General features: G+C 37.0%; 1 protein-coding gene across 2 annotated transcripts in view; it reads left to right on the top strand.

The window, feature by feature from the left end:
* The window catches only part of LOC139118566 (autophagy-related protein 16-1-like), a 29,036-nt gene extending 7,072 nt beyond the window's left edge, over positions 1-21,964 (top strand). Inside the window, exons 2-15 of one of the 2 annotated variants that reach the window (XM_070681921.1) lie at positions 2,279-2,360; positions 4,196-4,310; positions 5,516-5,624; positions 8,238-8,311; positions 8,677-8,767; positions 9,724-9,956; positions 10,127-10,211; positions 10,960-11,065; positions 11,398-11,540; positions 11,989-12,109; positions 13,334-13,448; positions 16,063-16,215; positions 17,314-17,463; positions 18,090-18,354. In XM_070681921.1, coding sequence (XP_070538022.1) covers positions 2,279-2,360; positions 4,196-4,310; positions 5,516-5,624; positions 8,238-8,311; positions 8,677-8,767; positions 9,724-9,956; positions 10,127-10,211; positions 10,960-11,065; positions 11,398-11,540; positions 11,989-12,109; positions 13,334-13,448; positions 16,063-16,215; positions 17,314-17,463; positions 18,090-18,183 — 1,671 coding nt within the window. In that variant the 3' untranslated portion in view covers positions 18,184-18,354. Of the gene's footprint in view, positions 1-2,278; positions 2,361-4,195; positions 4,311-5,515; positions 5,625-8,237; positions 8,312-8,676; positions 8,768-9,723; positions 9,957-10,126; positions 10,212-10,959; positions 11,066-11,397; positions 11,541-11,988; positions 12,110-13,333; positions 13,449-16,062; positions 16,216-17,313; positions 17,464-18,089 lie in introns of both variants that reach the window. The other variant, XM_070681922.1, reaches the window with a different exon arrangement.
* The last annotated feature ends 532 nt before the right edge of the window (positions 21,965-22,496 follow it).

Raw genomic sequence — 22,496 nt, forward strand, 5'->3', positions numbered from 1 at the left:
TAGACAATGCATTGTGCTGTATAGCCATAGGTTGGCATATATATGTTAATTAATTGGAGATAATTCATGCAAAGAAATTAATTAAGAAATGAGACAAGTGTGGTTTGTTAGTATGGATGTATATGTGTAAGACATGCTAGGTGTAATGGATGCACACTCTTTCTTTCATTCCAGTAGACAATGCATTGTGCTGTATAGCCATAGGTTGGCATATATATGTTAATTAATTGGAGATAATTCATGCAAAGAAATTAATTAAGAAATGAGACAAGTGTGGTTTGTTAGTATGGATGTATATGTGTAAGACATGCTAGGTGAAATGGATGCACACTCTTTCTTTGCCTCCAGGAGACAATGCATTCTGGTCTATGGCCATTGGCTAGCATATAGGTGATAATTAAAGCCGAGATAATTTATGCAATGAAATTAATTAAGAAATGAGACAAGTGAAATTTTTTAGTATGGATGTATATGTGTAAGACATGCTAGGTTAAATGGATGCACACTCTTTCTTTCATTCAGACAGACACTATATTCTGTTCTATGGCCATAGGCTAGCATATAGGTGATAATTAAAGCAGAGATTATTTATGCAAAGAAATTAATTAAGAAATGAGACAAGTGTAGTTTGTTAGAATGGGTGTATATGTGTAAGACATGCTAGATGAAATGGATGCACACTCTTTCTTTTATTCAAGCAGACAATGCATTGTGCTTTATAGCCACAGGCTAGCATATAGATGCTAATTAGAATGGAGATAATTTATGCAAAGAAATTAATTAAGAAATGAGACAAGTGTGGTTTGTTAATTTGGATGTATATGTGTAAGACATGCTAGGTGTAATGGATGCACACTCTTTCTTTCATTGACGCAGACACTATATTGTTGTGGCCATTGGCTATAGGTGATAATTAAAACAGAGATAATTTATGCAAAGAAATTAATTAAGAAATGAGACAAGTGTAGTTTGTTAGTATGGATGTATATGTGTAAGACATGCTAGGTGAAATGGATGCACACTCTTTCTTTGACTCCAGCAGACAATGCATTGTGCTGTATAGCCATAGGCTAGCATATAGATAATAATTAATGCAGAGATAATTTATGCAAAGAAATTAATTCAGAAATGAGACAAGTGTAGTTTGTTAGTATGGATGTATATGTGTAAGACATGCTAGGTGTAATGGATGCACACTCTTTCTTTCATTCCAGCAGACAATGCATTGTGCTGTATAGCCATAGGTTGGCATATATATGTTAATTAATTGAAGATTATTTATGCAAAGAAATTAATTACGAAATGAGACAAGTGTAGTTTGTTAGTATGGATGTATATGTGTAAGACATGCTAGGTGTAATGGATGCACACTCTTTCTTTCATTCCAGCAGACAATGCATTGTGCTGTATAGCCATAGGTTAGCATATAGGTGATAATTAAAGCAGAGATAATTTATGCAAAGAAATTAATTAAGAAATGAGACAAGTGTAGTTTGTTAGAATGGGTGTATATGTGTAAGACATGCTATATGAAATGGATGCACACTCTTTCTTTTATTCAAGCAGACAATGCATTGTGCTTTATAGCCACAGGCTAGCATATAGATGCTAATTAGAATGGAGATAATTTATGCAAAGAAATTAATTAAGAAATGAGAGAAGTGTGGTTTGTTAGTATGGATGTATATATGTAAGACATGCTAGGTGTAATGGGTGCACACTCTTTCTTTCATTCCAGCAGACAATGCATTGTGCTTTATAGCCATAGGCTAGCTGGGATACCAGGTGCTAATTAGAATGGAGATAATTTATGCAAAGAAATTAATTAGTAAATGATGTGTTTGTGTTGATACATGTACAAAGAACCTTGTACGTTAGAATGATGTCCACTTGACTTCAAAATATAGGAGGAAAGTGGCTTGCAAGTTTTGGCTGCTAGCTTCCACACCATAGTTTTGGCTGCTAGGTTTTGGCTGCTAGCTTCAGCCGAGTAGTTCTACCTCCATAGTCTGAGGGTAACCCGAGAGGTCTAGAGGTCGCCCAGTCGCGAGCTCGGCCAGTGCCCGTGTCGACCAACTCAGCCAGTAGGACAGGTTGACTTGCAAAAAAGCCAACAAAGCGCTTTATGATTGCATACGTATTCTCTTCACAGTCAAATACTTTATCACATACTTTATATGCTTTATATAATTTATATGCCATATACTCTATATGTTTTTTATACACATGCCAGTTTGAACTTAGGTTCCATAGTTTCTGTTGTTTTGTGGTTTAATAGGAAACATTTAGAAAACAACGTGCAGCGGTCAACACTGAACACAGATCAGCCTGTTTTGCACAGATGTCTGTCATTAAGAGAAGTATAAATAATTGTTAGAATGTAGAACTGTTTTATGACATGATTTGACGGTAGTAAATCTTAGGTTTAAAGGTTTTTTCATGGAAAGTAAAACATGATGTACCACAATGTGCGGCCGCTGTCATCGTATAATTTATAGACAATGTCACAGTCCCTCCACACACCGACCATGATTACATACATCATATGTGCATTGAAGGAAGTTTGCAAATATTACGCCCATGCATGACATTGAGATCTCTTTCGCATCATAACTTTGGTGAGAAAGACTGTAGCATACATTCTAATTGGTTGCATACTCCTACTGTCAGGCTGAGTCCGCCTGCTGGCTGACTTCTCCAGCTGGCTGGCTGAGTACTCCAACTGGCTGAACTCACAACTGGCCGACTCATCTCGTATTCGTTTGACCACTGCACTGGTCAAAGAAGAGAGCTTTACTGGCTGAACATAAGATTTTCTATCTAATAACTGACAATAAATCTCTTGCTGGTGCAATATAGCATGTTTGTATATGTCTGGATTATACCAAAGATACTGGAGCTCCTTGCTGTAGTGCTGTAGCCCATAATTTTCCCAGGAAAATCGATTGGGAAAGTTGTGGGTTAAAGAACTGATGGAGCTCTTCAGGATTGATGGTTATACCCTCATTAGGTATAACTGCCCACATTTCCTATTGCAACCAAAGGATTAAACTATAGTCCTTTCAGACTTGTATTTACTTTCAGTTTGCAGGCTGTAAGTGATATAACTTGTTGCCAAAAAGCAAGTCATACAGCAGCAGTTTAGGGCAAACATGTTGCGCAAATTGTAGGTTGGCTTACAGTGTCTGGAAGTATTTTTGACATTGACCCTGTAAATTTCTAGACTCCTTGCCATTTGCACAACCTAAAGTAAAGTACCTTGTACCTTGTACTATACCTTTCACTCCCAATTTGAAAGTTCTAACTTTTTCATGATTGTACAATAATTTTACGTCTAGAAAAGTTTTACAGTATCTATAAACCTATGCTATTGCAATATCTTTGCAAATATGTTTATTAATAACAATACAAGAATCTCTACACCATCAAAATGCTTGGTTTCCTGAAATGTATTTACTTATGCAAATTGATGAACGATCATTGTTTGATTATGTAAATGAGATGATGACTCAGTATCTTTGGAAAGTATTCATTAGGTTGAAAGGTTGAATTCTACACCATGTGACGTATAGCACATTATAGGTACAATGAAATTTATGATGTATTCTTTGATTGGTTTATGGGATGAAACTGCCATTGTAAATCAGGTAGCAGTGATTGAGTCATCGACATACTTAAAATCTAGGAAGTGTAGCATCTTTAATCCGTGGTTTCAGAACAACTTTATAACCGATATCCTGCCAAGTTCACATGTCACCATCTAGTCAAGTTGGTTAAAATCAGTGTATATGTATTTAAAGGCCCCTGGATATCTAGATACTTAAAGTATATCTTTTTACTGAGAAAACCTGCTGTAGGATACCATGTCAAGTCGGTAAATATATGCATAGATTTGCTCAATACCGCTGTTTACACACTCAGCAGATGGGTAAGTGGTACTGTCCAACTTGACCTAATGGTGAAATATGAACTTGGCAGGAAAAGGGTTTCAAAGTTGTATTTCTTTTGACTTTTCAGAATTATTCATGCTGTGTGTAATCCAAATGAAAATTGCAATTAATCAGTGATTGTGTACCTGTCATAATCATAAAATTAGAGGCTTTGACTCTGAAATGACAAATGGTCACCTTGAACTCTAAATCTTCTGGTGAATTTTCACCATATGGTGACAGGGTCTGTCTTAATTTTCTTGCAGACAATAAGATATTTGAAGGAACAGACTCTATGAGGTCTCAAAATTTCCAGCTCCAAATTCAAGTGGAGAAGCTTAAACAGGAAAATCTAGATTTACAAGTCAAAGTAGAGACAGGGTGAGTTCTGTCTTCATTGTATTGTTTTGAGTTTGAGTTTATTCTTTTTTCAAATTATGTAATGAAATGGTGATGTCATACCAACCTGAAGTAGTGTATTTACACTCACACCGTATTCGTTCAATTCTAAGACCCCTGTTTCACAGCCGAAGGTGAAGAAAAAGATGGGGGGGGGGGGGGGGTCTTCTGCTAATTTATGCTAATTAATGTAATGTAATTTTCATGCAAATTTTATGCCAAGGATTTGTTTTATTTCACGCAAGAGACAAATTATGCTTTGCGATATATCCACCCATGGCCATATGTAACTTGTACATGCTGTGTAGTATACTGGTAGTCAAATCTGTACAACTGTATAAATTACTTGGAGATCAAGATGTTGGAAATATACCGCATTTTCCTGACTACCTTTACGTAATAATGAGATTAGCATTAAATCTTCATATTGCATGTATATGATAACCTAGATTTATGTTGAAGCAAGCATGCTCTCCAGTAGCATGGCCACAAAAGTCAGACTACAAGTAGAGGGAAAGTCCAGAAATTTCCGCTAGTTATAATTGGTCAATTCACGCAATGGGTCAAAGGTGTCAGTGCATGAGGTCAAGATAAAATTGTGTTCAGCATGCAGAAATTACGTTAGAACGGGTTCATTTGATGTGTTCTATCCATGATTTTCCCTTATTATACCTCGTGAGTTGTTTATTGTTGTACTCTGTTTCAAAAAGTCTACCCGTATGTCGAAATGAAATGTGATAGTACAAACAGATGAAGTGTTGGAGCATCAGCTGAGTGAGAGGAAAGCTTGTTGCTCCAAAAAAGAAAGCTACCAATGCCAAAAGTATTTTGTGTGAGAGTAAATTGTGATTGTTTGATAGTGAGGGATTGAGCCAATCACACTTGATCGACACGTCCAAAACCTGACTATTTAATTTTCATATAGTATGATCTTTCTTAAAGAGACTTATATGACCCTATGTGAAATGATTATGGATTAGATTCACTTCAATAGAACTTTTATTTAAACTTTGTGCACTGTTGTATGACCCCACAGGTAAACTGAAACATATCATAGTGGCGCCTACGTCATACAATTGCAGTTATTACTTCAATAGTTACCTCAAGTGATTTGATTTATTGTCAGGGCTACATCCCAGGGGAGACTGTATTTTCTAAATTTGACAGTCATAATGTGTTTCTTTCAGGGGGAACAATGAAGGAGGCAAAGCTTCAAACGAGAAGATTCAGTCACTGGAACAGAAATTATTCAAGCTGCAAGAGGAACTAACTGAAATGCATCGTAGAAAGGGAGAAGTAGGTACCACACTTTGTTCATTGTCAGTGGACAGGTCCTTGCTATTCATACTTTCTGCAAAGGTTAGACATGTAGGCCTCGGAAGTGGTGACTTGAATGATGACCTGCAATTTTTTAGTTTGTTTTTCTAAATTGTCGAGTGGAAAAGCATTTAAGTATTTCTAAATTCTGACCAGAATTCCATACTTTTTTAGTTTCCTGAATTTGAATTTTTATGTTGTGAAAGCATTGATGCTTGAACAGTTTGGGTCAATCTTTTCGTTGGGGGATTTTTTTCTTATATTTTATTGGCCCTTTCCACATTTAATGAGTGATCTCTTACATACTTAATGCTTATGTATTTTTTTAATATTTTTAGCTCATATTTGGTTTTATATATAAATACCAAAAAGAGCTTATATGATGAGTCTGAGTGGCGTCTGTATGTCTGTATATTTGTGGGTATGTGCGGATGTATGTCCGTCACACACAAAGGCTCCCATACCGCCAAAGCTACCGTCTCAGTATTTGGTGTACAGGTAGATGTAGGGGTTGAGATGTGAATTTGTTCAAATGAACACATCAGTGTCAAAAATGTGTGAATGAGGTAAGAAAAAGGGAAATTCTGCAAATGTTCAGGAGTGGTGGCATGCCAGCATGCTACTCCACTGAGCCTGAGTCATTTCCTGTCATTGTTTATGAACTGTTACATATTAACAGACCTGCTCAAACTAAAGGATGGACCATTAGATCTTGGGAGGGGGTGGTCACAATGAAATTGTGAACATTTTTATTAGCTCATATTTGGTTTTATATATAAATACCAAAAAGAGCTTATATGATGAGTCTGAGTGGCGTCTGTATGTCTGTATATTTGTGGGTATGTGTGGATGTATGTCCATCACACACAAAGGCTCCCATACCGCCAAAGCTACCGTCTCAGTATTTGGTGTACAGGTAGATGTAGGGGTTGGAGATGTGAATTTGTTCAAATGAACACATCAGTGTCAAAAATGTGCAAATGAGGTAAGAAAAAGCGAAATCCTGAAACAGGCTTGAAACAGGCTTACTCCACTGACTTGAGTCATTTCCTGTCATTGTTTATGAACTGTTACATATTAACAGACCTGCTCAAACCATAGACAGTAGAGGGGAGGAAGACCGTCAGTAGAGGGGAGGAAGACCGTCTATGGTCAAACTAAGGGGGGCTAGCTGCCTTTCTGCTATGCATGTTGCTGAAGTTGACCTCCAGTACCTAAGTTTCAGACCTTAATTACTTTTGTCATTCTTGTTTTTCTGGTTTATTTCTTGTTGTTTTTCTGGTTGTACTGTGCAGAAATCATTGTCATAACATCAACGTAGAATTTTCCTGCACTGAACAGATAGAAACAACATTTATTGTTGATCTTTGGTACCCATACTGATATGTACCAATTCTGATCAAATTTGAGCGACACCCTGTAATTGCGGTATTTTTTTAAATGATGTAAAGGAAAGTGTATTAACTGAATGGTGTGCACAATTGGTGATGGATGCATGTGTTAGACTGGAGCCAAGAGGGAACTTTTCCTGATATTTTTAGCCAACACTCATACGGCAAAGTGTTTTAAAATAATACCAAGAATAAAGCGCTCCAAAACTGTACCGTAATATGAACCAAACTGAAATAAAAACAGCGCTCAATCAGTCTATTGATGCTAAAAATTACACTTGAAAAAAGTGGAGATGACAAAACAGTTACTGGCAAATTTCTGTGTACCCAAGTCAGCAAGATGGGAAGAAATGATTTTATATTCAGGGCCTTTATATTTGTGTGTAATTCATACCACGAAGACTTGGAGCAGATCACCCCAACCAGGAAATATTTCAGTTTGGTTTGAATATAAACTACCCTGCAATTTCAGAATAACTTTGATAAATGAGAACGGCTACCCTAGCGAGCATATCATCTTGTAACAGGGTAATTTATGAAGTTGTATAGTGGATACAATTCTACATGTACAGATAAGATCAGAAGCAGTGGATCTTCCAATGAAGGGGAAAAAAGACAGTAGCAGTGAATTTTATGAAATTTTCACTACTTTTGTGCAATAAAATAATGTTATGTGTTTATTCATCTTCCTATTTTGTGAAATGTAAAGTATTAGCCTTGACAATATACCACACTGTACATGATATGCAATTTCATTGTTAACAAATGAATCCTAGTACTAACTAGTATTAGGGATTAAAATTCAATCAACAATAACATGGACATTGCCCTCATACAGGCTGCATTGATAAAGTGAGAGGCAGACATGGCATCTTTACTTGATTTTAGCATTGGAGCAAGAAACTATATATTACAAACACAACTACATACTACAAACACAACAACTCTACTGGGAAATACACCAAAAATTACAGTAAATGGAGCTTTACGACAGCAAAATATGTGAAGACATTGAAGTTGCTTATGTCAATGCCGAATGTGCACAACTACTAGTGGTTCTGAATAAATACTGTTTGCATTTGTCAAAAATTCCAAGTAAATTTTTCACAAATCACAAAAGTCAGCAATTTGTGAAATGTCATGAAAATCTAAATGCTTACATTGTATATACCCTAAATGCCTTCTATTATCCACTTTTCAGAATGCCCAGCAGTTTATAAATGTCAGTCATCAGCTACAAGAAAGGGAAAAAGAGCTTAGCTCTAAGGACAATGAGTGAGTTGATAAACAATTGTCTTCTATTCTTCCCACAACTTTCTTATCTTTGAAATTTCTGGGAATGTTGCTTTTACATTTCTGGTTGTGTGGTGTGTTAACCAGATTCTGTGGAATTTGTGTGAATCAATTTCTGAGAAAAACAAATTTTGCAAAATAAAAAATTTTGTCATGAACATGATATAGTCTTCACCAAATTGATATTTTGTTTATTTTTTGAACTTTATTCTTTTGAACCATTTTGAACGTTTATTAGACCATGAAAAGAGACAGAAACTTGACATTCATTATCACAAACTCATTCTTTTCATTGTAATATTCTGCCATTGACCTCATCCACAAAATCTCTTTTTCCTAATCAACAGACTTAGCACTACTCTTTCAACTCTAGAAGCACTCAGAAAAGAAATGAAAAATTTAGAAGAAACAATTTCAGAAAAAGAAACTGCATATCAGGTGAGTACCAGCTTGTTCTATCCTTCGCTTAACCATTCAAATGCCCAAAGAAGAATTCCAAACTCTTTTGAGTACCGATAGACTGTGTTTGTAGGCCCAGCATCATATGTTGCGGTAAATCCAGTTACTTTGCCACTGCCTCAGACAAGCAAGCATTTCATTTCCATCAATCGATTGTATCGGCATTCATTTGTCCAGATAGAGTATAATTATAGGTGAAGCTGAACAAAAATTGCCGTTGACTTATCTGCTTTTCCTCCTTCAGTCCAGTTGATAAATTATTATCCGAAGGAACTGTTTTGAATAATCAATTTTCAAATAAAATGTTCAAAACTTTGTCCATAGGGTGACAGGAGCCAACCCATATTGTCGCAAAATCCAAAACTTTGATTGCTCATCTTAGTGGCAAGAGTTTTAGTCCAATGCAGTTGTCGAACTTCAATTTTATACACTTATATTTGGTGACCTACACCTAGGTAAACATCAATATTCCAAATTTTAAATTTTCATTCTGCGAAGGGTTTTTTCTCTCTAGAGGAAGAAACTTGTTCTGCAGAACCTACATGTATGAGTGGTTTGAATTAGTCCCTTACACCCTATGTAATGCTATTGTGGCAATATTGACTTGATGTGTGTATGTGTACGGGTGTTCAAAATGTAGTGTCGATTGAAAAGGTCAGATGTTTGACAGTTTGACTCCATACAATGTTCTGAAACATATTTTAGAAAACATTTGCGGATTAGTGTAGTACCGGGGTACTATGAATTCAGGTTTTGCATGTGACCTTTGAACCCTGGCACCTGTTTGCTATGGTCCATTACCGTGCTAGTCCAGTGTGTGGCTGGTTCAAAGGGCAAAGAAGTATGGGTGAATGGACCTTAAAGTTCAAATTTCAGACATGCCCGTTCCCGTCCATTTATCAAACATGTTTTCTCCTCACTGTTCCTCACTCAAGCTTTTAAAAGATGAACACCAAGCACTCCAACTTGCGTGTACGTCGTACGAAGAAAAACTAAGGAAGACGCAAGCAGAGAACGAAGAATTGATCACTCGATGGATGGAGCTGAAAGGAAAACAGGCAGAATTTTTAAACTTAGACAATGAAGATTATCATCGAAGGAAACAGACAAAACTTAAGAAGGAGATCGATGAAGCCGTTAAAACTCAAGTTGTAATATCACCACCAAAGTACGCAAACAAATTACCCAATTTTTGTTTGATTTTCAGCACAAAGAGATGCATGCATGATCATGACTAGGATTTTAAAAGAGTATTTATTCTCTTTACTGACAAAAATTTTACTGTTGCGTTATTTTGTGTACAGCATGTCACAAGTTTCTGTTGCATATATTTTGCAGAGGAATGGACAGGCTTAGAAGTGGATCCACGTCTTCAGCAATATGTTATTCTGCAGTCATACCAACACATGCACATCACAAACTAGTAAGTAAACGGCAGCAGAGATTTTAGTCTGAATGTAGCAAAACAGTCCACACGCTAGAGTTTGGTCAGATAAGGTGAATTTTTTGGTGTGAGACTTGTTTTGTAATGTAGCCATTTTGTTATTCATGGATTAAAAATATTTGTAGCTTTGACAATTTTTTGCATGATAAAGTTTCTTTCTCAAACTAAATGTATTAAATAATGTGTATTCTATGATAGAATCATACTTTAGACCACTGATTTCAATAAAAAACATCAGGGTTTAATTTTTGTTGACGTTACTTTTGGCATGAGATACACATACAGATACATCCCAATGATCATTTACATTTTCAGGAATTCCTGAGTGTTTTGAAATCTTCCAAATCATTACTTACTCAAAACAGACAAGGATCTTTCTTTTTTTTGGAGCATGTTCAAAAATTCAAATACAATTATTCACAAGCAATTCAAACATGAAACATATGCACGAACTGTATCATTGACATTTTGTAAATTATCCCTGTTCCTTAGTTAATGTCAAACAAGTGTCACACATTCCATTCATACTTGAAAATGCAGCCACTATTGCGTGCACGTAATGGGTAATTGTAAACACATTATGTCTATGGTAGTCAGTGTCACTCTATTCCTGGCTACGTGTCATATGGATGTACTTGAAATGTCAGCTATTCCCTGGAATGTTGTGCTGTATAATTGCTTCAATCCCATCAGAGAAAATTATGTTTCTGACTGGCTTGGCCCTCAGGATGCCCATGATGGTGAAGTAAACGCTGTGAGATTTTCATCATCGGGCAGCGTCTGTGCAACTGGTGGTGCAGATAGGAAAATCAAACTCTGGGAATACACCCAGGGTAAGTTGTATGTCAATACTGATGTCAGTTTTTCAGACATTTATGTAAATTTACATATTATTCTGCAAAATGAACAGGAATACACCCAGGGTAAGTTGTATGTCAATACTGATGTCAGTTTTTAAGATATTTATGTAAATTTAAATATTATTATGCAAAATGAACATGAAATAATTTGCATATGACCATGAATATACCCAGTGTAAATTGTATGTCAATACTGATGTCAAGTGTTAAGACATTTATGTAAATTAAATATTATTATGCAAAATGAACATGAAATAATTTGCATATTATATTAATCATTTTATAACTTGTGGCTTGCATTACAGGTCAGCTACAGTTGAGAGGCTCACTTACAGGAAGCAATGCAGGTATAATGTGTGTTGATTTTGATACTTCGGACCAACACGTTCTAGGTGCCTCTAATGATTTTGCAAGTAGAGTATGGAGTATAGGAGACCATAGGCTAAGGGTAAACCGATTCTTTCTTTTTTGCACTTTTTCAAAAAATTTTAATAAGGTATTTGCTGACAATGCACATGAAGATATTTTTCTCATCCTCAGCCACCCCCCTTGAATAAAAAGCAAGCAACTCCTAGAATCTTTTCTGCTGATGTGCAGCATTGAATAAGCTCTTTCTCTGATTGGTCCATTGTCACTATTCACAGTGACTTAGGGAGTCTATTTGTATTGTTTTAATTATATTGGTAAGATTCAGCTACTTAATTGGATAATAGCTTCTTCAATGCTGCACATTAGCCCAATCTTTTCCTAACTCTAAAGTGTAGATATAACGCTACATAATTTTGGTGGAAATAATTACGTTTTCTGATTTAATCAAAATAACTTCAGTGCCATAATTTTTCAGTCAAAGCTCTATGAATGATGTTTGCAATCATTTTATATTCTTTCATCTGTAGCATACACTGACAGGCCATAGTGGAAAAGTACTCACAGCCAAGTTCATGGGCGATCCTTACAAAGTCGTTTCTGGCAGCCACGACAGGACGCTGAAACTCTGGGACCTTAGGAGCAGAGCCTGTGAGTAGATTTGCTTTCAAGGATTGAAATTTGGACAGTGTTGCTATCTTCAAATGCGACAGGAAAATCACCAGATAGATATGCTTTGGTTGTATAAGGGAGCCGTCATTATTTACGGTGAGGTTGGGGTGGGGGGGGTGTTGGAGAAATTTCATCAGAAACTCAGGAATTTTGAGTAGCCTCCCCTGCTAACCATGATGAATTTGATTACCCCCTTACCCCCTCCCTTCTATAACAAAGAAATTTTCCTCCAACCCCAACCCTAACCCCAACCACCCCACCCCACCACACCCCTGGCTGTAAAAAATGAAAATAATGACAGCTTCCTAAGGGTTGTTCCATCCAAGGTAGAAGCTTCTTTTGAACTCTTTTCAGAGACTCAAATTGTTTACAATACTTTTCTGCTGCTTGTGTGGGCTCATTTTGATGCTTGTGGAGTAAATAAAATTTTCACTGTCTTTCTGTCATGAAACTTAAAAAATGTCATTTTTTCCCACAGCGTCAAAACAGAGTGTATTGGCCATTTTGAATTTCACATAGGTAACTTGTTTCGTAGTTCCCCGATTTTTATTCTGAATTATGGAAGGGAATGGTTTAAACTTTCAGTAGGGAAAATTTGTGCAAAAGATAGAAAAATTTCTGTTTCAAGGTATGTATTACTTTGAAATGACTTGAAATGACAGCACATTTCTTGTTGGCTTCCTTTCACACACTGTCAACAAAAGACTTGTTTTTGGAATCACAACCGAGTAGAATGAAACAAGCCATAAATCAAATTAACCATGTCAAAATATGAGGCTGTAGCTTGGTAATTCATGACAATTTACATGTTACTTGTGCTATGAGACGAACTCTGTGATATTTTCTATCACTCTCATTTCCCTATGTGTAGGTCCATTCCCTTGTTAAGAATAGGGATTTACCAAAGGCTGGTTGTCAAACTATTAGACCAAAGTCACTCTCTCATTGATTAGTCCCAATTTTCTGGCAATGATTGTAAACGCCTATACTCTACAACGTGATAACTTCAATTTATGTTTCAGTCTGTATTTGACTTTCATCTTCTTTGCTTTGTAATTAGTTGTCAAAGGTCACAAGTTCTGACTACAAAGTTGCTGCTGTGTATGTGATACGCTCTGCTATAGGGCAATCTCTTTATCAGAGATTACAAAGCTCCAATCAAAAGTCTCGTAACATGGCCCCCTCTTACACTCCTCTTGACAGGTACAAGGACCATATTTGCTGGTTCAAGTTGTAATGACTTGGTAACCAGTGACCTTGCAGGGTCCACAGTCATCAGTGGTCACTTTGATAAAAGAATTCGATTCTGGGACACCAGGTAGGAACAAAATATTCCTTTGCTCTCATTTCAGTAGCTTGATTTCTTCCAGAAGTAAATTCCCAAAATTACTGAAGGGGATTCACTGCCCATAATTACTTCTATAATAAACCACCTGCTGAGTTCATTTTCTTCTCATATTGGTCAGAGTATTGTTTCAAAGTTACCAAACTTTGCCATATCTTATGAAATTTGTTGCAAAGTCAAGAGAAGTTAAATTTTTAGCCAAAACTCAAATGGAAGTATGTCTAAAGAACTAGAGCAAAACCAAGTTCCAGAAGGCACCCTCTGGAGGCTCTCTGGAATGCAATATACAAAGATTATATTAAAAAATAATCAACATCAGGGTTTGCTCTGGCTACTCAAGCTGATTAGCCTTTTTGGCTAATACAGTGTGAACACAAGTAGCCAGATTTTTCTTTTGAGAGGTGAGGTCAAGGGTCACACACATTCATCTCGAAGGGTCAAAGGTGATATCATTAAACACTCAAGAATAATGATAACCAAATATTTCAGAAGTCTGCCACTTTCTCATCATCATATGTATCCTCAGTGCTGCTTTAATAGTTCAATAAAAAGAATGCTTCGTATCAAAACTCATGCATGACTATTGAAAGCCACTTGTTCTTTCAAAAATTGACCAAAGAAATTGTGAAGTACAAAAAAATACAGAAAAGAGAAACATCCTCAAGATCTTCATGAACGTGGCATGGCATGCCATGATCACTAGTACTGATACACGGTCCGTGCATGGCCAAAAGACAGCAAAACTCAGTAACAATTTCCGAGCTAAGTAAACAGTGTTTTACAAAGCTGTTTCAAATCAAACTGGTTTGCACAATCCCTCGCTATAAAAGTGACATTTTGGTGACATTTCAGCTTGAATCATACCTTGAAATAAAATATAAACGTGAAACAAAGACATCATGTATGCTGCCGTTCACGTTCAAGAGCATGGTTTGAACCCGTGAACTGGCATGTGCATTGGCTGCATGTAAAAGCAACTCTACTTTCCAAGATCAAACGGTCCGTGTCTTGTGAAAACAACAGCAGAGCAGTGAAAATTGTAATGGTCACCGGTAAAAGCTCTTCACAGATGAAAGGATGATCGCTGAAAACAACTGAAATTGCATGTTTAAATACACTATGACAACCTCCCGGGAAAACAGGACAGCGTGAACGTGAACAATGGCGGACGTCACTGAAGTGGGACTATTCTATTTAGGTAACGGGGGACATTTTGGAGGGGCACAAGTACATGTATACGTGCCATTTTCCTCACGATACTATCACAAGAACTTCGATGTCCCATTAGTTTCTTTGATCTGAAAAGTAATTTTACCAACTTGTACAACCCATTATACTCTGAAAACAGTGGCGGGGCTTATACTTAGATGAGTACGGTAGTACTATGGTGAAAGACTTCCCAAGAAGTAAAACAAACACCGCAATGCAACAGAACATCGTAGAACAAAGTGACCGAACGTGCACATTTTGAGTCGCCAGTCTGGCGATTGTTCTGACCGTCTGAGTCGCCAATGAGTGAATCAATTCGCCATTTTGCCATCTGGCGAGCGGTAGCGCGAACACTGAACATACTCAGTTCAGTGCAAGTTCAGTTGCAAAAGTCTTCTAACGGGCAACTGATGAGAAACGCAAACTGAGCAAGTGACACAAAACACTTTAATATTAGACTGGGATAGATGAGCTGGAGGATTACAGCCAAGCATTGACATCAAGTGTTTTGCAAGGAGTGAGCACCTACCTCATTACATACAGCATCCATGATATATCAAAACACAGCTGATTTAGAAAGTTCTAATATATCTGAAAATTTCATCCATGCTAAGATACCATTCGTCTGAGCAAATTAGCGAATGTGATTTGACCCTTGCTGTATGTGATTTGACCCTTGCTGTATGTGATTTGACCCTTGCTGTATGTGATTTGACCCTTGCTTTATGCAATTTGACCCTTGCTTTATGTGATTTGACCCTTGCTGTATGTGATTTGACCCTTGCTGTATGTGATTTGACCCTTGCTGTATATGATTTGACCCTTGCTGTATGTGATTTGACCCTTGCTGTATGTGATTTGACCCTTGCTGTATGTGATTTGACCCATGCTTTATGTGTTTGACCCATGCTTTATGTGATCTGACCCTTGCTTTATGTGATTTGACCCTTGCTGTGATTTGACCCTTGCTTTATGTGATCTGACCCTTGCTTTATGTGATTTGACCCTTGCTGTGATTTAACCCATGCTTTATGTAGTTTGACCCTTGCTTTATGTGATTTTATCCTTGCTGTATGTGATTTGACCTTTGCTGTATATGATTTGACCCTTGCTTTATGTGATTTGACCTTTGCTGTATGTGATTTGACCTTCGCTGTATGTGATTTGACCCTTGCTTTATGTGATTTGACCCATGCTGTATATGATTTGACCTTTGGTGTATGTGATTTGACCTTTGCTGTATGTGATTTGACCTTTGCTGTATGTGATTTGACCCATGCTTTACGTGATTTGACCCATGCTTTATGTGATTTGACCCTTGCTTTATGTGATTTGACCTACGTTTTATGTGATTATGACCCTGGATTGATGGTTTCAGATCTGACACAAGCTCCAATGAAATAACACTTCAAGGCAGAGTGACATCCTTAGATCTATCACCAGATAATAGATCCATGTTGCTGGCGTGCACCAGAGATGATTCCTTGAAAATCATCGATCTTAGAATGAGTCAAGTCATCACAACATGTTGGTAAGTCCATAATTGCTTTTTTGCCCTCTAGGAAGAGACGAGTGCAGTTTTGTAATGCCATGCCATGCCATGCCACACTTCAAATACAGGTTCAGATGTCTACTCATCGAGAATTAGCATTTGTCCTATCTTATCCTTGTTTAAATGTTAGAGTTTGATTATATATCTAGAAATGTAGATGTTATGTTTGAAAGTGCATCAGAGAAAGATATTTGTACTCTCAAATTGTCAGTATATCCTTTTGCCCCCCCCCCCTTTCCCCCTTTTGTGGGGGCTCATTTTGAAGTTTATAGAGTAATGAAGTTTTCACCACCTTACTTTTTGTGAAAATTGAGAATGTTTTCGCCCGTAGAGATAACATTGCGATGGCTGCCATTTTGAATTTCAAATATTGGTAAATATTTGGTAATTTATTTCTCTAGTACCAAAATTTGCACAGTGCCCCTGATTTTTTTTTTATTTTGAAAAAAAGAAAGGTTGAAAGTTTCATGAGGAAAACTTTGAGCAAAAGCTGAAGGCTTTCATTCTCATGGCACAAACTTCCTTAACATTTGTGCTGTGATGTGTGTTTTCAATCATGAGCTTTGATTCCTGAGAGAGAAATCTTATTACCATGGATTTAACCAATCCACCATTAAATGTACACACATTGTTCCATTGTTATCATTCTTTTATATGTGTCCCCATAATATTACCAGGACATCTTTCTTCATTTAACCCTTTCACCACCAAAGTTTTGCACTGACCCATTGTTTACAATGGTGAGTGTGGACCGTTTTATGGGAAGTGGGGGTGAACAGGTAAAATGGGAGAATTCACTTCAGTTTAAAATTGGCATAAAAGTGCTACATTTTAACAATTTATTCAATTATAAGTTAAGACTTCATTAGGTCATGTAATTGTCATTTCAAAATATTAGGTAAGTATGGTGAATGTCCGGTGAAAACAAGAAAGTGTGTACAAGAACCACTGATATGGTCAATATTACTGTATTAAAATGTGCAACCAAACTTCAGGTAAACATCAAAACTGTTCTCTGTTGTCATCCATTCAAGAAATCTGTGAAGTTTCTCAAAAAATTTGTTATTCCTTTTCCAGTGCTGATGGTTTTCATGTAGGAAACGATTACACGAGAGCCGTGTTCAGTCCTGATGGACAGTATGCTTTAGCAGGGTCACAGGACGGATCAGTGTGTATCTGGGAAACAAATACTGGCAGGCTAGAAACTAGGCTAACGAAAGAACACAGGTCAGTACATCAACAACCTAGATTTACATGTCTTTCAACACAAGTTTTGACCAGAAATCACCAAACTAGTTTTTGCAGACAAGATTGAAATCGTTTAAACTACCAGTGAGTTTTCAAGAAATCTAGAAAATAAATAATGTGTTGCTGGTATTTCTTGATTTCGTTTTGTCAAGTCACACTTTTCGCCAAGATTCTTTTATAACTTTTGGCACCTTAAGGTATACAGTCACCTGTAATCTAAACATGCCCATATATGGTCAAAGGGGCGTTCCTTGGTATTCAAACTGCCGATGTGAGGGCGCTGTTTTTAAAAAGCGGCCACCGGCTTAAAATCTGTGATTGGTTAGATTTTCTCTTTCATTGGTAACTGTGGCAAAATTTGAACAGGTGACAGTATACCTTTAAAATCAAATTACTGACTGCGCATCTTTTCAGATTGTTTGGAAAACAAAAGGGGTTGCTTTTAGCATGTAGAAGAAGAGAAAAACCATTTACTTGCGGGAATATGAATTATCATGTGTGTGAGTGTGTGAGTGTGTGTGTACTGTCATACAATAATTGCTATGTCCAATACAAATACTAGTGTTCTGACAGACTTCTTTTGTTGTTTGTTTGTTTGTTTTTAGTTCCTCAGTTGTAGCAGTCGCCTGGCATCCTACAGGTGCAATGGTTATGAGCTGTGATAGGACTAAGAAAGCCATACTCTGGTCAGATATTTGAGACTTCAAATTCTCGACAATTCCTAATTATTCAATCTCAGAAGATGGCTACATTTTACCTTTGTATACTTACTCCAAGCTGCAAGCACAGAAGAATGATGCCTCATTTAAGTAGATGATTAATTTTTTCAGAAAAAAATTCAGCCATTCTGACCAGGAACCAGCATGCCATTTACACTCGTTAAGAATACTTTCTTTGTGAAAGTCTGTTATGCAGCCATTTGCATGAGGTAACCTCTGACCCCTAGAGAGAACCAATCAAGCAAGTGAATTGGTTGTTACCAAGGCAGCAGGCTGTTTCATCGGTAGGTTGGTATGGCAACCTGATTCTCCATAGTAACTTCACAAAGAGGGTACAGAGAACTTCCATTGTCAAGCGGTCACTATGGTTCATTGCCAGTGTGAGGGACTGAAGTTCAAATGCTTAAAAAACTTGGTGATCAGCTGTCAACAACTTTTGATCGTGTGGGTGGAAAGTCAACATTTTGCAGTTGTGACATCCAAGATGTCCCTTTCCGTGATGGACAACAGCTCTCCAGAACTCAAGGGTTCATGTTTAACTCACTTTCTCATTTGTAAAGCAAGCACATTATGTAAGGTGTGTACATATCAAAATGTTTTGACATTAAGGGAATAAAAAACAAAGATAGTAAAGAAAGAGTGACCCATTAAGAGCATCAGTAATTTCCAAAGCAGTATCTTATATATGCCCCAAAGGCTATGACTAATGGATGTAGCCGTTCCAAGTATTATGGGATGTAGTTTTCATCAAGCTCTAGCCACACCAATTTCTCAGCATTGGCTGGTGTATTTATTAAAGATGCCAAACTTTTTCTAACTTTGTAGGAATATCTTTTTTGTCCAGTAACTGTGAGAGATGTATTTTTCTTTACTTCAAGTGGCACTAAATTTCAGCCTCTGAGAGATGATAGAAAAAGTGGGAGAGCCTGTGATCAAAGTAATGCGATACTCTCTGAGACGTCATGTACATTTGGAATGAGGATTAAAAAATAATTTCAAGGTGAGGCTGTTTGTTATGGTAAGACACCAAAACAAGTCACGATCTTCACCATCTACCACAGAATGCCACATCTAAAAATACGATAGCTGAATCACGCATCAGCTTGTTTCCAAAACAGTAGCTGAGGAATATTACATATCCTTGTTTTGTGTTTTTTGTATAGTTTCCCTATCTATTCAGTACGTGTATTCACTTTCCAGGCTCATACTACCTTAAAATTGCCTCTGAACCTTGAAATCTGACCTCTCTGAAATATTTATGCAGTAGGCATTCCTCTGATGAAATCACAGTGATTTCCAAGCATTTGGACATTAGTTCATTTTTGCAATTTTGAAAATGTGTAAATCCAGTATCCTTCAGGTGCTATATTGTGCAAAATGGAATACTTCATTTTCAGTTTTAGAAAACTTCAGCTATGTAAGTGTTTATTAATGTTTTTGATATGTCAACCATTTGGATAATGTTTTATTCATGTAGAGAATTAGGTAGAGCGCCCTCTTGTGTTTAGTGTAAGCCTTCAAAATGTTCTGTGACAGGTTTCAATGGGGCTGTGGTACTAGTCCTTTGTTACTATTTATAGCTACTTGCTTATGTAGTTGTAGCGCCTTGCTATGTAATTGCTTCTGTACATTTCCAGTTCTGCCAATCTCAAACTTGTGTTTTGTGGTTTGCATAGTTTTCTGCCAATTCAAACCTAGACAGTTTTTTGGTTAGCATGATTTTCTGCCAATCTGAAACTAGATAGGTTGTTGGTCGGCAGAACTAGAAACGTACACAGAGGCTGTAAACCAGCACTGGGTTTGCTGATTTGCCAAACCAAAAAAATTCTATTACTGGTTTTGTTTTTGACATGCAGATACGTTGTGTCATAAGGTTATGATGTACAATGTTTGCTTTTGCTGATGTTGAAAGGTTTTGTGTTGTAATTTTTGTTTTTCATGCCAACACTATAGCAATCTGAGCAACCAAAGGTACACTCCATTCTGCTTTAACCTTTTTACGGCAATGGTTTGGCTCAAACCTATTGTTATTAATAGTGATTGTGGACCTGTCTACAGTGAATTGGGGGTGAACAGGTTAATCCTTTTTCAGGTCAGGAAGACCTCAGTGTCACCACAAGTTAGTAATAATCACAGGGTCCTGGAACGTCCATGAACTTTGTAGCCTCCTGGAGAGTCCCGGAAAAGACCTTGAATATGAAATTGAGTGCTGGAAAGTCCCGGAAAAGTGATAATCCACCCCACAAGTTGACAGGATTATCAGTCGTGATACTGTGAGAATGATACAGAAAGTGATGTATAAACATATATTTTGTGCAAATTATGTCTGGAAAATGGTATTTTGGACCTCAAAAGTCCTTGAAAATTGCTGAAAAAGCCCCTAAGAATCTGTGAATATTATGTGACTTTTAGTGTATGGACTCTGTAACCAGTATGCCTGTGTCATCTGAGCAAGACAAGGGTGTGTTTTTTGAGGGTCTACAGATGATCAAGTCATGATATATGCTGCAGGAAAAATGTCATGCTGAAGTAGTTTTAATGAACTTGACCTAATATCAGGATTAATCTGACAAGAAAGGCATCAAGGTTTTGTTGATATCTACACATCTTCATTGTCTTGTTTCACGTCCCCCATTTTGTTGATCTCATTTGATTCAGCCCCATGGTCTTCTATTGTATGGTTGGTCGGATAGACTTCTGCATGCAAGAAAAAAATTAATTGCATTTGAACACTCCACAACAGAAAAAACAGCTTGGGTTCTAGTAAATCCTAGTAACTGTTGTGAGATGTGGCCCTGTATGCAAACTCCAACGTTCCACTACTTGTTGACGTTTTACAGTAATATTTTTGTACTTTTTATGATAGATGTAATGTTCATTCTCCCCTTGTGTATGGATTGTAACATGAATCGTAAGTTTGTATTCTTTTAAAGAATTTGAATTTGGGGCAGGGGAAGGGGGAGGGAGGGCAAACACAAAGAGGAGTAGCCATCAATGACATTTTTTACATTTACAAAAAATCAGTACATCTTATGATTTTTGTTTTTAGTAGAAATTTACTAATAATTTTACCAATTGAAAAGTTACAAGGCAAACTTTCTATTGAATGGCACCACTCAGCAACAGAGAAGTATCTTTTGACAAATTTTCAAGCAGGGAAGGGTGAGAGTGATCTGAGATATTTGCTCTTAGTATTTGGAAGACCTCATTTGATTGGCTTATCTTATGTGCTGTAGCCTTCATGTCATATTTGAATCAACCAATCAAAATGATCGACACAGTACATGACTAGTGTATGTAGTACTACCAAAACCAATCATTCTGCCACCATGTGGTCTTCAGAACACTGTTGTTATCCCAGTATTTGTGCCTGTCTTGCTCATTGCTTGTACAAAAACGATGGGAGCAGTGGCCTGACTATCACATAGTCAGCATGCTCCAGTCTACAGAACGACAAAATGCAGAAAAAGTAATCAGAATCAAGCAGACAGGAAATAGTTTGAAGAATACATACCCAGCAATTATGATTTTAAGAAATTCTTCCATTGCCTGCAATACTTGTGATGAGCAAAGTATGATGCTGTCATTTAAATTGTGTATATCTTGATGCATGTAAAGTGTAGCATTGTGGCCACACATCATTGTAGAAAGGTCACGATGTCTGTGACCACTAAGTACACAGAAAATGTAAATTTACTTTGATGGCTGTGAATTTAAAATTGATGTAAATAAAAACAGATTTATGATCTTTTGAAGAGTTATTTGTTTCAATGTCTTGACTGGCTGGTACATTTCACAGTGGGTGTATGAAACTTTTACCCGTCAGGGGCACTCAACAAAGCTGTTCACGCTAAAAGGATCTTTTTACGGATAGGCTGGCGATCTTCTCAAAGTATCAGCGAGCACAGAATAGGCAAGTAGGCAGTTTTTCGTCATCAGTGACCATTTACCCCCATTACCACAATGTTGAATGAGATGGCTTGTGTAAACAGCGCCCTCAAGAGTTATACGTTATTACCACTTCGTAGAAAGTTGATCACTTGCTCGATTTTGATCTCGAGTCTTATTTTTCGCCGTTCTCATAGTTCAGGTCCTTGAAGGACGCCATTTTAGGCTCCAGGTTTTGTAATATTTATGACGAAAGCGCAGGCTTTTGACTAAAAATGCGATTCTTTAAAACTATGAAAAACTTAAAATCCCAATATGAAGTACGGTTCCCCTCGTCAATTAGGTATTGATGTGTAACGCTTTTTATATCAATACATTGCAATGAATATAATATTTTGAAAAATA

The sequence above is a fragment of the Ptychodera flava genome, chromosome 19, assembly GCF_041260155.1.
Source record: "Ptychodera flava strain L36383 chromosome 19, AS_Pfla_20210202, whole genome shotgun sequence".
NCBI lineage: Eukaryota > Metazoa > Hemichordata > Enteropneusta > Ptychoderidae > Ptychodera > Ptychodera flava.